At 39.9% G+C, this 17,738-nt stretch overlaps 1 protein-coding gene across 2 annotated transcripts; it reads left to right on the top strand.

The window, feature by feature from the left end:
• Positions 1-393: 393 nt before the first annotated feature.
• pmp22b (peripheral myelin protein 22b) lies at positions 394-17,391 on the top strand. 2 transcript variants are annotated; one of them, XM_070857575.1, is made up of 5 exons: positions 394-659; positions 2,286-2,387; positions 2,944-3,037; positions 7,300-7,440; positions 14,143-17,391. In XM_070857575.1, exons 2-5 carry the CDS (start codon positions 2,310-2,312, stop codon positions 14,307-14,309), a joined length of 480 nt encoding a protein of 159 aa, XP_070713676.1. In that variant the 5' UTR covers positions 394-659; positions 2,286-2,309; the 3' UTR covers positions 14,310-17,391. The 2 variants fall into 2 exon arrangements, with proteins under 2 accessions (XP_070713676.1, XP_070713675.1); XM_070857574.1 differs by having other exon boundaries at positions 394-771.
• The last annotated feature ends 347 nt before the right edge of the window (positions 17,392-17,738 follow it).

Raw genomic sequence — 17,738 nt, 5'->3', positions numbered from 1 at the left:
CCTTTATTTTTGCAGCTCTCGTACAAAAACCATGAGATTCAATCAACAGGCTCGTTAAACTACATCATAATATGGATCGGGGGGAATCCTAACTCAAGGAAGGCCAGCGTGGCATCCTTAAATCCCGCAGATTCCAACAAAAGCATTTGCAAATGATCTGAGCAGTCTGGGGTCTAACTCTGGCGGAAACCTACGCAGCCAATGCGCCGGGAGAGTGGTGGCGATGCTTGTGTGGGGCGCAGTACTTTCGCAAAGCTTGCTAAAAAATATATATGTTGGCAACGCCAAGACTGGAATTTCCTGTTTGCACCTTTTCGGTGCGCTCGCTTTGTTTGTGGCCGAGATTCCCCCGATAGTGAGCGCCCCCAACACTAGCTGGCATTGACAGTGCTGCCTGGCGGCTCTCGCTGCACATGGGAGCAGGATCGGTGGTGACTGATGGCCGTGTCCAGCCCTCCTCACCCTCCCCACGCTGACTGCCACGGATTGGGACTGACAGCAGACACACCCCAGGCGCCGTGCGGAACGAGGGCGTTGGCCTCTCTACTAAAGGGGCCACTTTATAACTTCAAGTTTCTTTGACGGAACTTTGCTGTTAAGCGTCGAGCTCTCTCTCTCTCTCTCTCACCTCAAATCGATTGTTAAGGATCTGTCAAAGAGTAAGTCGGATCTCAACTTTAGTTCTTTTTATATCAATACGACTGAAGGATGTTTTTTTAAAAATATCTGAATGTGTTGAACTTTCTGAAGGCGCAAGACAGCTTCTGAAAAGTAAGTTTGAATCCGTCTATATTTACATGGAAGATTACCGTCCAGCTGCCGAAAGGCCTAAGAAACGTTGCAAAAAGTAGTTCGGAACGCACCTTTTTTTTGTTGGCCCTTGTGATGTTTTTATAACCCGTTTAAAAAGTTTTTGAAACTTTGGGAGCGGGCAAAAAAGTTTATGGGAGCCGCGGGGTTTTAATTTTAGCTCCGCGCTTTTAATAGTCACCTTGCACAGCGGGGAATAGACGAGCCACCAAACTGGCTGCTCGCAAGATTCTTGCTGTTTTTTCCCTCTCGATTAACTAATAATCTTCTTCATCTTTTTCTGGAAAAAAATATGACTACATTACTGTCTTAACTTAAAGACGTCACTGTGTCACCCCACAAGGGGAATCTGAAACAGCCTCCCAGATGTTGCAGTTTAGTTTCGCCACATAATTATTTATTTATTTAACGAACTGGGTTGCTCGCTTCATTTCATAAATCGATTATTTATTTTAAATCGCCAGTGATTGGCGATGGTGCGGGTGGGGGGTAAAGTTACTGTTGAGCCCTGAGTCGCTATAATTGGTTAAGATCAGACCATGCCTGCTTTAATCTACACCAAATGTTTAGTGTCAAAAAATGAGTATGCTGGCTTACTGAATAGTGCCTTTGTGAAAAGCGGGCTGGGTTTGGGACTAAGAAAAACACGGCCCCTGAAGCTGGCACTGCGGCGAATCCCTTTCCCAACGGCCAGCTAGTCATTTTCGGGGCAGTTTCATCAGTTCTGAATCCACAGGCTCCAAATGGACTGAGAGCCATCACACCCGGCCTGTAAATCGTAGGTTCGCGCCTCATTATTTGCAAGGTTAATTTAAATGTAACCGATAATTGCTTTATTTATTTTTTTTAAAAAAAGCTGCATAGATCGCTGTTTAGAATAATCTTAACAAATTAGATATGTCAATGATCACATGCAGGCTAGTGTTTATCTTACGATGTTTACAGTGTGTTGCATATTTTGAGTTCAGATATTTGTGGGATTTGGTGTCGCAAGCAGAAAAAAGCGAATCGTCTGAAACATTTAAGATGTGAGTGTATAAATAAGGATAAGGAGGGATTATGCATAATTCCACTTTTTACGTGGGCTTTTAAAATGCTGTCTTTTTAAAAGTTTGAATACTGCAAAATTAGGCGCAGTACCTTATTTTGGGGTAGGGTTACTTTATGCTTAGACAAAAAAAAAATAAGCATGGTTATTGAAAACTTTACCGCACTGTAAACTTTAAAATATAAAAAATGAAATGGTTCCAGTCGTGCGAGTAAATTTGCTCTGCTCCCGGGCTAACGGTACTGGAGTGGTGTCAGCGAGCGCCCTCTGCCGGGGGTTCCGTGCTGCCAGTGTTGCAGACACGCCCTGGCTAATAAGATCACTGCAGTGGGGAAAAAGCGCCAGAGATCGTCGCACCTCTTTCCAAGCAGTTCACAGGCAACTTACCTCCCTCTTTTTCTCGCTTATCCCTCTCTCTCTTTTTTAGTTCCCAACTTGAAATATCTCCAAAATGATCGTGTTACTGGCGGGTATCATTGTGCTGCATCTGGCCGTTCTGGTGCTGCTCCTCATCTCGACTATTGTTAATGTAAGTACAACAGGCTGCTGAGCAAAAATCTCTCTGCGCTCACACTGACAGAGGTACCCCTTGGAAAAAGCGCACCGTGTGTCCGAAACGCCTTCATCGTGGTTCTTATTTGGCATTATTATTAATAATGAGAAAATAATGAATGTACAAGGGCAGAGTCAAATCATCTTTTAATTTCGGAACATACTGACTTTTTAAAAACTGGTTGAAAGTTTGGGTCGGTTTTCGTTAAAACTCAATACGTTGTTTATTTGTTTCAGTAACTTGATGCGTACAAGTGTTGCTCATAAGGGACTGGGGTATCTGGGTTGCTTCTTGCAGTAAAATAAACGCACGGTTTGAAATGAATAGGGGGGCTGTTTTATTTTAAAAGGCGCCTTTTGAGTAAGTCCTTTTTAGAGTTTAGGGAACAAAACGCGTTTTAAATCAAATTGGATTTCCAGATGTTGATTTTCAGAGCGATGTTTAAATTAAATTTAAATGTTTCATTGAACTATCGGTGAAATTTCACCTTCTGCAAACGACGTGTTTGATCCGTGTTGTGTTTCTTTTCTAGTCCTGGTGGTATTTCAGCGATTCCAGTAGTATAGATATTTGGCAGAATTGTACATGGATTGATTCCTGGAATTGCGAACAATACACCACGAACGGTGAGTATTTCTGCCCCCCCCCCCCCCCCCCCCCCGCTTTTCTCCCAGTGCAACTTCACAGTTTGCTTGCTGCTTGTCTAGAGTAAAGGCGAGTCTTTATTTTAACTTGCAACACGCTATTATATCATTTCTATTTAACGCTTGCTGATAAAATGAGGTGCACACAGCTCCTTTCCAATTATTAGCGTGCTCCCTGAGCCAAGAATGCTTTTCAACAGCTTGCTCAACATCTCTTTTTAAAGTAGCTGAATGTGGGCGCGGTCCCGGGAGGTTGCGACGTCTGGGGGCACCTAGTGGTTGAACCGCGAAAGTGCATCGGAATGGGCCGGAGTTGAGCCCACCTCAGAATCTTGGCAACGCCTGGTGCTGCAGTCAGCACTTTGCAGCAAGGGACTGGGATGGGATCAGCCATCAATTGCGCAACGTAGGCAGAAATTCCACATTCATTCAAGTCCACTCAGATTGAATTAATTTTTTTCTAACATGTTTCCTTTGTTCCCCCCCACCCCCACCTTGGCTATTTAATGTGATGTTACTGATTACGGTAAATGCTCGAATTTAAGTTAGATTAAATATTTGTCCACCGGTTAATGGCGCAGTCAGTTTTATAGATTAAAAATCTTTCACTCAGTGACTTTTTAATCCAAGTGATTTGCAAAATATTTAGACATTTGTCTGAATATAATTCATATAACTGGGATGAAACAAAGTCTTGTTGGGATTTGATTTGTATAGACTTTTTAAAGGTTTGATTTTTGGATTTGGTGAAGGGAGAATACAAAAAAGTAAAGTCAGATATAATTTTGCTGCATAAGTTGATATAGGTAGATGTAAAAAATTCCATGGCACTATTAGAATAAGAGCAGGGGACTTCTTCCTGGTGCTCTTGTCAATATGTGTTCCTCAACATCAACAAAACAGATTATCAGGCCACACATGTCCTTGCTGTTGGTGGGACCTTGTTGTGGCCAAAATGGCTGCCACATTTCCCTAAATTACAACAGTGACTACACTTCAAAAAGTAATTCATTAGCTGTAAATTCCAGTACTTTTATTTCCTTTTAATACCACTCACCATTGAACACAAAGTGGCCATTTTAGGGGAAGAAGCTAAATCTATTGAATCTGATTTTAAATCCAATCTATTAGATTATGGACTAGCTATAATTAGTGCAATCACCTGGAGATGTCCAATATCAAAGTAATTCATCAGTTTTTCTGTTTGAGAGAAAATGGTAGTTATTTTACATTGATATTTAATAATATGTAGAAGATACTGCATTGGGAGCAATTATACCACAACCACACGATCTGAAATTAAACCTTGAAAATTCAGTTAATGTATGTTCCAGAAATTGTGACCAATTTGATTTCTTTAGAGAATCGTCAAAAATATCCCAATAATATTTCACACTGTAATTGCAAAGAATTTAGTTACAGTGTCCTGTTGTGCTTCTATTAATTTCACAATGCACAGTGTGGCCTTTCTAAACTGAAAAATCAACTTGGAACAGAGAGTGTTGAAAAATAAAGATTTATTTAGAATTTCAACTCATTTCATGACGTTAAAAAAACCTTCCTATTTTTGAGAATCAAAACTGCAGGGTGGTTAGAGGCAAGCTGAGGCAGATCCTGCAACCTCATTATAGACTGGAGTGAGACAGTTCATCATAATGTCATCCCAAAAATGAATACCTCAATATTTATTTTAGATTCAGACAAAAGTAATATAACATGCTAAAGAAAATAGTTTGAGCAGACTGAAATGAGAATGAGCATTCTTTTTGCTTTTCCTAAACTAGTAGCAAAATGCTTTTCTCCAACCAGTAATAGTCACAGTAAATGAATAATGTTGAACTTGGGGCTTTGGCAGGCCTTGGTTAAAATGTTGGTGATGGTTTAGGACAGCAGCCTCCTGAATGTTTGCTGACCACAAAAGAGCAGTATTTCTCGACTGGCTCCCTTGGTCTGAGAATCATGGAGATTACAATTCCATCATCAAAATTCAGATGTAAAGTAAGAGATGTTCAGCTGGAACAACACGAGCTGCACTGCCAGGAATGCTATTTGAAGGTGGATGGTTACAGTTGCACTTGCCTCATAAGCAGCTTGATTGGATTTCATAAGGTGCCAATGGGATAAGCTCACTGTTGCATCCATCGTTCCAGACCAAGGAAGTGGTACTTAGCTGGGCTACAAATCGGAATTGTTTTCCAATGTATTAGTTATATCTTCAATTTCAAGTTTAAAAAACTAGAACATGGGGATTTCCGTATGGTCTTAAAAAGGGGACATGGACTTTGGAAATGTCAAAGAAAACTGTGTGAAAGCCCAATGCTGTAGTGCAGGACAGCGTTAAAACTAAAAAGAGAGAAGCTGAGGCAAATCAGGAAGTGATGCTTGAACATTAAAAGCCTTTAGATATGGCAGGCTTGAAAGAGATTTATGTATCAATGCAAATATCCTGCTGCAAGCAAATCTTCACACAGATAGTTGTCCCTGTAGTTTTGGTTACAATTTATCATTTAAGTGTAACTTGCTACAGGGAACAAGATTCTATTGCCTGCCTACTTTTCAGATGGATATTAGAAGTCTTGCTTGCCATCCTGCAGGATGGGTGGGAGGTAGTGTGACTGTGCCAGCCATTGTAGGGGTCAAATTGGCAGCATCGGAGGTGGAAGTGGGAATCTGCAGTGACCTTTAAATGCTTTTGTAGAGCTGTGAAACCACAATCATCTGTCTAAGGAAAACACTAGAAATGTGAAACAGAAATAGAAAATGCTGGCTTTTAAAATAAAAGCAGCTCTGTCAGCGCCTGAAGAAAAAAAAAAACAGGCTAATGTTTTATTTGGAGACTTCATCAGAACTTAAACTGGAACAGTACCCCGCCTTCTCTTACAGATGCTGATAGACCTCCTGAGTATTTCCAAAATTTAATGTTTTTACTTTATAGATACTGCTGTTTACCACATAGGAAGATCACACTTTTGATATATAAGTCCTTTAATTCTGATTGTCTATAAACAAAGATAATAACGATCACACTATTTATCAGGAATTGGAGATAGAATTTGAAACAGGTTAAAGTTGCTTGTCCTGAAACAGCCCAACATTCAGCTGTTTTAATTCTCTTACTTTGGCACAGTTGAAGTTTTGGTACAGTGTAATGGCATTTTTTGTTTTAGTGCTGGTGCACAACTTGCATTGTAGGGCAGTGAGGTAAATACTACCTGCCAATTACTCCTAAAAATGTGAAATCTAAATAGAAGAGCAGGGTAGTTCTCCTCATGTTCTGGTCAACATTTATCCCTCAATCACTTTAAAAAAATTAGATTATTTGGTTATTTGTCTCATTGCTGTTTGTAGCACATTGCTTTTTGCAATTTGGCTGCCATGTTTCCCTACATCACAGTAACTTCACTTCAAAAGTACTTCTGTGGATGTGAGATGTTTTAGGATGTCCTGAGGTCATGAAAGGTGTTATAAAATACAAGTTGTTTGCAGACAGGAGAAGCGCCACTTCTTTGTAGCCAGTTCTCACCTCAAGTCTGCAGTGGTGTGGGGCAGATTGTAGCACCATGTTCTTTCGGTGCTCCTGTTTTGGGGGACCCAGCCAGCTGTGAACAGAAATATGAGGCAGATGGCTCGCAACAGTGCCTCCAAACCCATTACGGTGTTTCCAACTGGCCTGTATCTCCAGTAGGTTCAGACCTAGTTTTGGCTCACAAGGAAAGCTCCAAAAATACCAAGGTAATGAGAAAGGAGCAGTGATCTGAGCCCTTCCTGGACTGATGTACCTGAAAAACGGTGTGTTTCCTTTGGGCGGCATGGGGGGGGGGGGCAAAGGTCAGAAAAATCTACCCTTTTATGTTTATGCACATTACTCCCAGGCCATGGCCTAGACATAGCATTACAAATTAACTGAGACATACAGCCTAAATTGTTGTATGCTTGGCACCTAATCTAACCCAGAAGCTCAATTAATACCAGTTTTCAGTGATTTGGACGTGGCACTCTGGACATTAGTGTATGTGACATCACTTTTGGCTCTTTTTTTTAAACCATGGTTCAAGTTTCATTATTACAATATACCTGCAACCTCCAACATAGTTATTTTATACTTCTAGTTAAAATTGATGGCTCCTTTCACTACTGCATTTCCTCCTATGAGGGAGTTAAACTATAGGGAGTGCATTTACAAATGGGCTTTGTGATGCTCTTTCATTGTAAATAATGTTTATTCTTTTGGCCTGTATTTTCAGAATGGCTGCAAGCTGTTCAGGCGATGATGATTCTGTCCATCATCTTCTGCTTCTTGTCAGTGATTTTGTTCTTCTGCCAGTTATTCACACTCCAGAAAGGAGGTCGGTTTTACATCACTGGAATCTTTCAGCTACTTGCAGGTAAGGTTGAAGATATACTATTATATTTTCACAATGTCTATGAAAGAATGACAAACAATTGAAGAATCTGCTTCCCTATTCTGTTGCAGTATGAATCATTTATTGTTCTGATTGAGCCATTTAATGCAATGATAATTGCTGAGGTCTCAGAAGTGTCTTCAAGGCTGGATTTTAGAGTTGTACATTGTGTGGACTGATGCACACTAATCACACACATGGCATTCCAAATATATTTACCTTATTTTTCCCCACTTTTCTAAACCTCGGTTTCTGGTTCCTGTCAGCTTGCTTCCACCTTGAGCTGAGGTAACATGATAGTTTGGGTGGTGGACTTGCAGACGAATGCTACTGTGTAGCATTGCTTTGTGATGTGATGTGCAGTGGGACTGGTTCTACTGGAATATTGTGTTCTTTGTTAACATGGAGGACCTTCCTAAGCAAGAAGGAGCCAAACTCAGTGAAGTTTTACAAGTTTTAGTCACGCTACAACTGTAGACAGTTTGACTGGAGCATAGCATTTTATGATGAACAAGTGGAAATGATGGGCGAGAAAAGACCAGCTAGTTCATTGAGCCTGTCCCATACCATCATAGTGCAAGTGAGCATCATGTTTCCCAGTGTCCCCGCCCACCAGCAGCCATGTCATTTCCTGGGAAAGGCGGAAAGCCTAGGTCAATGGAAGGGAAAACATCTTGGAAATTCTTCTCCAACTTCAAAAGGTGATCAAAGCAAGTTTCAGGAGGCCACGGTGACTGAGGCACATCACCTGATAACCCCACCTACCTTTTTGTATGCTGTGATAATTGGCCAGAGCCAGGAATTCGGTCAACTTTTTTGAATGCTTGCAGCCGATCCGCACTACCTCCAACTTGCTCCAGAGGTTGACTTCTCCTGCATGAAGAAAATCTTCCTGGTATCTAACTGGGGTCTCAGCTTACTTAACTTATACACGTCCCCTGCTATCTAAATCACATAGTCTCTCTATATGGACATTGTCCAGTCCTTTCATTATTTTAGAAACTTTCAACAGGAACTAAGCTACCCTTGTTAGATTATATTCGATTGATACGAAAGCAATAATAACTTTACTATTGTGTATTTTCACATCATTTCCCTTTGAGCGTCCAATAATAGTAGCATAGAAATTGTAGGTTTGGCCCGTCATGTGCTGTAGCCTGCTCCTGGAGATTAGCAATGTCAGTAAAGAAAGTTAATTTAGTTTTGATGCAAAATGGTGCAATTTCAGATTAAAATAACAAATTGGGTCTGACAGCTTTGAGTTGGTGAACATTATTTCCTTTCCATTTCAAGGATTTCTCGGAAGTATCCACCAATAAACTCAATCAACCATTTTGTTCCTACTGGGGTACCATCTGGAAATAGCATGTAGAATGATTGACAGCTAGGATGCAACATCGAATACCAGAGGAGAACAGTTTCCTAAGCCAGTTAGTATTTAAAAAAAAATGTTAGACCCAAGAATGATCCAAGTGCTATGGGTAGAACACAAGCTGGATGTGGTTTCTCTACATTTTTTTGTTCGAGTCACTGTACACTGAATGCATTGGAATTCAATTGTACTTTGGAATGACTAGTCCCAGTCCAATTTATGTGAAATTGGAAATTTTTGATTCTTCTGTGCTGCAGAATGAGTGTGTATGAGAGAGAGAGTGTGTGTGAGTGTCATATCCACTATTGGTACAGCCAATTGCTAATAAGCTTACCAATTTATTATTCAATGATTGTTTGCAATATTTCTCATTTTAAAATTTAAATGAAATTCAAATTTGTAGTTATGGAGGTCTGACGATAGAGGTATTTAATGATGTTGAGAATGTGCTATGAATTGAAATACCATTAGTTGAAGGCTGACATGTGAGACTTTTTAAAACCAGTGTTGTGTAAATTGACCTAGTATTCGTAACATTATTATTGACTCGGCTTGTTATCAGAATGATGAAATGGCGATTAAGCCAGTTGACGTCTACGAAGGACTAGGTCATGGGTATTTCTGAAGTTATAAACCTAGCTAGGCTAGCTCTACATGCTCATTCCTTAAAGACTGGAGTTGTGTCCATAGATTTATTAACACTTGCAACTGGTAATCTATTTATAAATAGGCCTGGTCTTGCTAGATAGTAAAAGGTTAGCAAGAATTGCTTTAATTAGGCTAGATTCTGCCCGAAGGGAATTTGACCCTATCTGAATGGTATACATTCCTGTGATTCATATGTATTAACACAAGTATATATGGCTGTCGGTCTATTACTGAGCGAAGTGGCTCATGAGAATGAAGCCGCTGGGTCTGGGAGCAATGTAGTGCAAGAATTGGAACAGCTGCTTTCTAAACTTCCAAACCAGTTGGACCTGGTTATGTCTAAATCACTGTGAAAAGGACACCGCTACAGTACATTAAACTTTCCTCAAGCATTCAAATTCTTCCAAGTGTAATGACCATGTTCACAAAAAACTGAATAGATCAGTTGTGAAGTCTCCAAAAACACATCCAGAACTGCTTCCAAATAGAACCACAGCCATGACAAGCTAAATTGAAGTCGCAAATGTGGGTAAAGCAAGCCTCCAAATAAAATTCAAAATCAGACTGAGGGTAGTTCAAACTTTGAAGTGCTGTACATGACAAACTCAATGGATGAAGGCTCAACCATTGAAAGGTTATAATGTAGATATCTAATCTTTAGACAGACAGAGATTTTAAAATAATTTTTGCGATGTCAAAACTGAACTTCACACAATCACTTCTCTTGTGCTAGTTCTGTACCCTGGAAACTGGTACCCATCGTTTTGGAAAGAAAAACGCCTACCATTACCAGCATGATCAAGAGGTCCTGTTGGGACCAGGTCTGAGATACAAACTTGGCTATCAGAAGATTTCAGTCCACTGATACCAGTCATAACCTTTAATTTTCTACCTGATCTTTATAGTGCTATTCATCTTTTAAAGGGTATGATTTACAGGCAGCTGCTGATTTCCGAAATAGCAAAAATAACTTTTTTCAATGGATTTATATTACATTTACATAAAGAATTGCCATAGACCTGTGGATTTCTTCATTATAATTTACAATACAATATTAATTAAAGGATGATCTGACTAAAGAAATCTTCAGTTTCAATGTTCCGTCGACTTTAAAAACTCCCTTTGTCAATTGATTTCTTAAAACATTGATTGATCCCATGAAACATGGGATCTTGGTTCCAACCTGCTGGATTTTTAGCTTCACCTCAGTAACTTGAGAATTTTCATGAATCTGAACAAAGTTATCATAGGCAGACATTCCTGCCTCAGTAAATAAATATATAGGTATATTTTAAATTTAGTATTTTTATGCTTACACTCTTCACTGTGATGGGAAAGTCTCAGTTCTTTTGTAACATTCTAATCTGTACCTGCTCCCGAATAATTACCTTTGGTGTCCACCAAGGATCTATCCCTGACCCCCTCCTATTTCTCATCCACATGCTGCCCTTTGGCGAAATAATCCAAAAACACAGCATCAGTTTCCACAAGCACGCTGACAACACCTCGCCACTACTTCTCTCGACCCCTCCACGGTCTCTAAATTGTCAGACTGCTTGTCCGACATCCAGTTCTGGATGAGCAGAAATTTTCTCCACTTAAATATTGGGAAGACCAAAACTATTGTTTTTGGTCCCCACCACAAACTCTGTTCCCTAGCCACTGACTCCATCCCTCTCCCTAACATCACATATGTTGGAGGCTAAACTTCACTGTTCGCAACCTTGGGGTTATATTTGACCCTTAAATGGGCTTCTGACCACATATCTGCAGCATAACTAAGACCGCCGATTTCCACCTCTAACATCTCACCCTTGCCTCAGCTCATCCGCTGCTGAAACCCATGCCTTTGTCTCCAGCTCCACAACCCCTTGAGATATCAGCGCTCCTCAAATTCTGCCCTCTTGAGCATTCTGATTATAATCGAACCATTGGTGGCCGTGCCTTCTGTTGCCGAGGCCCTAAGCTCTGGAATTCCCCGCCTCTGTACTTCTCTCTCCTTTAAGACACTCCGTAAAACCTACCTTTTTGACCAAGCATTAGGTCACCTGCTCTAATTTCTCCTTATGTGGCTCGGTGTCAAATTTTGCATCTCATATTACTCCTGTGAAGTGCCTTGGGGTGCTTTACTACATTAAAGGTGCTCTATAAATAGAAGTCGTTATTTTTGGAAACGTGGCCATATTTTATTCATGTAGGTAAGATCCCACAGCTTCTGTTGTCATTAGAAACACAAGCAAAAAGGATTATAGTAACTGTGTAGCAATGCACCGAGTCCAAACTCCAAAACAAACCACATTGTAAATCTGTACAGCAACAAACTCTTGAAAGTAGACATAAAGATTTGTAACCTTAAGTTGTTACAAAAAGACAAACAATTCATTATAACACTGTTTCATTTTCTTTTGCAACCTAGCATCAAACTATTTCAGCAGTGCAGTAATGTTTACTTTGGCCAATGAAATGAAAACACTAGTTATTTTAAAGAAAGACTGAATGCTATGCAACCTCAGCCAACTGCTTTTGTTATGGCTTCTGTCTCTGAGTAATACAGAGGCACTGTCTGTAGGTGGAGTGAAAACTGGTTTGATTGGTTTCAGTTGGTTGAATCATACCTGAACTAAAAACAAGATGATCACTGCTTCAGTAAAATAAATAGCTTGATTCAGCAAACTTACCATCAGGCTTCCATTGATCAGAAACTTGGCCTTGCTTATGGCAGCACAGGATAGCTTCAGCATCCTGTTGTCTACACTGGGTTTGGATAACAACCATTTGGACTTGTATAGCACCTTGAACATAGTAAAATACCCCAAGGCACTTCACAGGAGCATTATCACACAAATTAGGGGCCTGAAAAGGAGTTTCTATGTTATATTATGGACAGGGTGAAAATTGCAACTGAAATAAAAATGTGTTGTATTTATAATCTAATTTACCCTCCATCAATTACCTAACTGAACGCCAGTGTCGCTCACTGTACAGGAAGCACTTTGAGAGATGCAGTAAAGTGCTAAATAAATGTTTGTGTCTTTCTGACTCGGGAAGAAACAACTGATAATTACTAAATGATTGTTTTTACAAGTATTCACATAATGGGCATTTCCATTTAAAACCAGTTGACTATTATACATAATAGTTGTACTTTAAGCTAAAGACTAACCACTAAGTTAGATTTACATTAATGTAAGGTCCTTCGTGTAGCCTATTTCCCATTGGTTGATGCTCTCCACTCTCAGTTTGGTGTAAAGGGAATAGGTTTTAGACTCTTGTAGGTGTCAGACGTTGAATTACATACATATCTCACTAGCACCCTCTACGGGCCCACTGGGGATCTGCAAGGTGAAGTGAACACCTTGTGGGGGAACAGATAGCATAGTGGTTGTTAGGGTGATGGGTGAGAATGTGTACCTGTAAAATTAGTAGCTTAACTTTGTGATGCTAATGGACTGGTTGAATCAGGGCCAAACGTAACTAATTCATAACTCTGCAGAGAACCTTGTGCACTACGATTAACTTTGTACCACAGCTAAATTAATGATGATTGCCATAGTTATTAAAGATGTATCAGAATCTGTAAGTATAAGTCTGTTAGTTTTTGCTTAGGCTGCTGCTCTGAAAGCAATTCTCACAAGAATGGCCATTTAGTGACCATTGTCGGAAATGACAGTAAATCTGCAAAAGCTTTGTGAATAAAGAAGCTGTCACAGTTGTTTGTTCCTGTTATGTGCAAGGCTGGTTATAAGGAACGTTTCTTTCCTACCCCTTACCTACAACATATCCCATGTTTCCATTAGAATGAGTTTACTTTGTTTATGGGCCTGATGGAACATGGTAGGAGAGTCATGGCCTTGAACTGAGCCTTTTGCTCCATTTTGACGCGTGTTCTCCAGCCATGTAGTCCCCAGTTTATATTTCTAGTTGGAAGAGCTAGAGTTGCAGCCAGGCTGAGAAATGTGCTCTTGCTTAGGTCACATGCCTTCACAGAATGTGTCTCCCAACAGAATAAAATGTCCATGCTTCAAGTGTGTGGTAGCAGTTTGTCCGTAAAATGTAAATTAATGCTTAAAAAATATCCTTGGCACTTTCTAAATCCAGTTTGATGCATGGTAGTTGGACTCTATGGCGTGTCAAACTGAAGAATTGTGCTACAACCCCGTTCCAGAGAGTCTCGGACTGCTTCTCATTGAAATCAGCTTAGGCCCTGACTCAGGTTTGCTCCCCAGCTTCAGCATCGGTGCAAAGTGGACTCTGCAGGGGGCAGTTTTAACCCAACCCGCCCATTGAGTAAACGGATGGGATTGACTGCAATGCTAGTTTTACACACAGCCCGATTTTACTCACCAGTGACGTCAATATTGAGTAATATTGCGTGGGTTGTAAAACTGACATTCCAGCTGATGCTTTGGGTTTTCTGTGTTGGGTTACAATTAACCTCTCTGTGGCTGGGCCCAGCAGCTTCTGCTCTTTGTCTACAAGCCCAAGGGTAGTTGTGCAGCCCAAGACACCCACCTTCGGTCTGCAGTCCTGCCCAGCTTATGAGGACTGTTGCGCCAATATGTGCGCACAGTGTATTATCAAACTTGTATTCAGTTTTAATCTCCGGATAAAATTGCTGTATAAAATAAACTGGATATAAAACAAAACTTTGTGTTACTTTGCAGGCATTTGTGTGATGAGCGGAGCAGCAATATACACAGTGCAGTACCCGCATATTCATCGTGAGCGCTATGATGGCAGCTACGGATTTACCTACATTTTGGCATGGATTGCTTTCCCTCTGGCCTTGTGCAGTGGCATCATCTACGTCATTCTAAGAAAGCGTGAATGAGCTGCCATAGATCACGACAGTCCGTATGATGCCATCTTTAGAGGAATAAAAGAAACATTACTGTTTTAATTGGAAGATGTATATAGTATCTATGGTTTAAAACCTATTTATAACACTTTTTACATATATGTACATAGTATTGTTTGCTTTTTTTGACAGAAGCCCTGTTTAGCAAGCTAATTAAAAGTGCCTACAGAACATTCATTTTTAACAGTTTATTAAAAAAAAAAATTTTTTGCTGAAGCCAAATTCTGCAACAAAACTTTATTTTGAATAGAATATGTTAACCAAAGCGCATGTACAAATTATAGCTAGTAAGCGGTTTAAAAAAAAATGGTGCAGCTTGTACAAATAAATTGCTAATAGCTGACAAGTTTGAATAGTTTACTCATGTAGATATAAAACATTTACAATTTTCAATGGTGCTATGTATTTACCATTCCTTGTAATGATAGCCTATAGCGATCTCACTGGAGAGTTACTATTTGCAAGAAGGTAAAATAAATGCTTTAATTCTACAGGAGTTACTTTGTCGAAATATTTCTGTGTATGGAAGGAGATTTTGCTCTAGCATTGACGTGGAGGTTTGAAAGTTAATACAAGCTAGGGATGGCATTATTAGGACGGGTGTGAGAGGTGATTTGAATGCCCACGATTAGACACTGCCCAACATAATGAGCCTACAGTTGTGCTTTTCTTCCCATGTTGTAATCCAGTTCTGTGCTGCAGCAAGTTACTATTCTTCCTGATTTATGGTCTCTCCCTTTTCACACTTGTTCTCTCTCCTTCCTTGGTCACACCAACAGTGACCTCAATTTCCATTTTGGGCTCCCATTTATTGCAATGGGAAGGTATTTTGCCTCAAAGTGCAGCTATTAGCTTAGCAGTCGCTGTTTCTTTGCTGTGTGAAGTCTGGAGAACTCCCTCTTAACACCCAAAATTGTGAACGCCATGAAATGCTGACAGCATCCGCAACAGTTCTGTTTCCCCGGTGGAAGGAGTGGGCAGTGGACAGCAGCAAATCGGTGTGTTGGGTGCATGATATCACCACCACACTAAGACTGCAGCCAATCCCAAGCAGCAGAAACCAAAACCTGTGTCCCAGAACCAGTCCCCCCATCTTCCTCCTAAATGTAAAGGCATCATCTGACTGTATTTTCAATGTTACTCATTTTCATTAATTTATACTATAGCTGGAGGTGTCAGAAAACTAGTACTGATAGGTTTTGTTCATTAACTGTTGAAAGCATGCTATAAATTGTAATTAAAGATCACCGTGCGGCCCACTAAATACAAATGTAATGTTTGGAATTAACATTACCTACAATTTGCTGGAAATGTAAAAAAATGCTAATGTATCATTGTATTGACAGTTTTTTTGCCAGTGAGCAGTTATGCAAACTTGAAAGGGGACCACAAATATAAAACAGTAATGAAAGTAAATAGGAAATAAAAGTGTGAGGAAGAAAGAATTCAATGAAAATGTTTGCTGAATACAAAAAGAGATAACAATTGGTTCATATTTCTCAATATTTAACATTTCTCAATATTTTTGAAAGAGTAACATTCTACCATGCTATAGTAACGATTAAACAACAAACAACTTTTAATTGTCTAAATACATCTGAAGTACCCATTGCATGAGCATCTTCCCTACCTGTGGCCTCAGAAATAAGATTTAAATTTTATAGGTGTCCATAAGCCAGGCATTGGCTTCCTTGATTCGTGCACATTGCAACCAACTTTTTCTGTGAAGCTGGTTTGAGTTCATTGACTTTTTGTTATGCCTCTTGTTATAGAGCCATTATCATTACCCTTCAGGGATTGAAGTAGTTTCACATATTTTCAAAATTGCTATTTTGTTTCCAAAGTGACGTTGATAAAAATAGACGGCACGGAATTTAAATATGTTGTCGGTGGTGTAAAACGATAGTGCATTCAACAAGCTTAAAATAAAATAGTACGTGGCCTTCGGTGAGATTGCTGGGATGTTCAGCCATGCAATGATGTATGAGCTTTGCTGTTTTAAAGCTGCAGGCCCTTATAATGTGGTAATGGTCACGACTTATATGAATGAAATAACTGGTATCTTATAAGAGAAACAAAAGCATTGTCCTGTTTTACATGGAGTCTGTGTAACTGTTTTTCAAAACCAGTTTTCACAATAGGAAGGATGCCTCACCTTTCGTGTTTTAGAAAGCTGCCAATGGCTTTTTCCCCTGCAAACAAAGCCTTGTCTTTCTCAGATAGACACCAGCTGCACGAATTCTAGATGTCATGACATCAGTAGCTCACTGAAAACACTGTCATTGACTGGGGAAACTTGGTTAAAATACAGCACATGGCTGTGGGATGCTTGAAAAGTTGAGAACCGAAACATGTTTTCAAACTTGTTTTTTCCCCCCTCCAGTGGCTGCATTAAAACATAAAAATTTAGGACTGGAAGTTTAATTGGCTGAGTATTACTCTAATATAGCAGAGTACTTCTCCAAATAGCTGAGTTTAGCTAAAGAAGTCCTACTCCAAATGGCTGAATGCTATTCTAGATGGCCGAGTATTACTTCAAATGATTGAGTGCTGTTTGTTTCGAAGAAATCATTTGTGGGCCATTGCAGCTTTAAGCAGGATATTTATTACTGTACTGCACCGGAGGCAAAATTATACTGGTTAATGTGGTTCACAGCCACTATCCTATGCCAAAGTTAACCACTGTTTTGAAGGAATTGTGGAAAAAAAGTCTGTCACTACTCAAAAAAGGAAATGATGTACTTATGGCTATGTAGTCCTTTGATGTAACGAGAAACACAGGTTGCTAAATTTATTATCCCTTTGATGAAATCTGTTGTTTGCATAGTACATTATAATGAAGTATGACATAGTTCTGGTCCCATATGCATGGACCTCCTGCAGATTTCTTTGCGTACCTGCCAACCAATGAAATCTGCAGAAAGGTCTGGTGGGTGAATTGTATTTGATGTTGTGCTAACAGAAAATGCCTTATTGCGTGTAAGTACAGTCAGATGTGTTTGATGTACTTGAATAATGATGAAAATAAATAATACTGGCTTATCTGTGCAAAAAATGGTCCTTTGTTACTATGTTACCAACTTGTAGGAGGTGTTCAAGATTTCATTTCTAAATCATTTTTACTCTCTACTCCTCGGAAGGATTCTTGTCAGTACACAAACTCCTTCAGGTAGAAAGGCAAGATGGTAAAGCCCAGTGGTGTCTGGAGGCTCTGCCAACGATGTTTTGTGGGCAGCCTGTGCAATGCGTGCTTTCAGCTGGCCAATGTTAGTTGTTTCGTCCAGCCATGATGCAGTGGAGCATTCTACGTAACTGCACATCTGAAATATGATTACATTTTCCCAACTAAAGTGCAAGTTTTGGCAACAGTCAGCTCCTGTGACTCACATTTGGGAGTTTAGA

Source organism: Pristiophorus japonicus, chromosome 16 (genome assembly GCF_044704955.1).
Source record: "Pristiophorus japonicus isolate sPriJap1 chromosome 16, sPriJap1.hap1, whole genome shotgun sequence".
Lineage (NCBI taxonomy): Eukaryota > Metazoa > Chordata > Chondrichthyes > Pristiophoridae > Pristiophorus > Pristiophorus japonicus.
The sequence above is the reverse complement of the archived record's forward strand: the minus strand, read 5'-3'. Positions and strand labels throughout refer to the sequence as shown.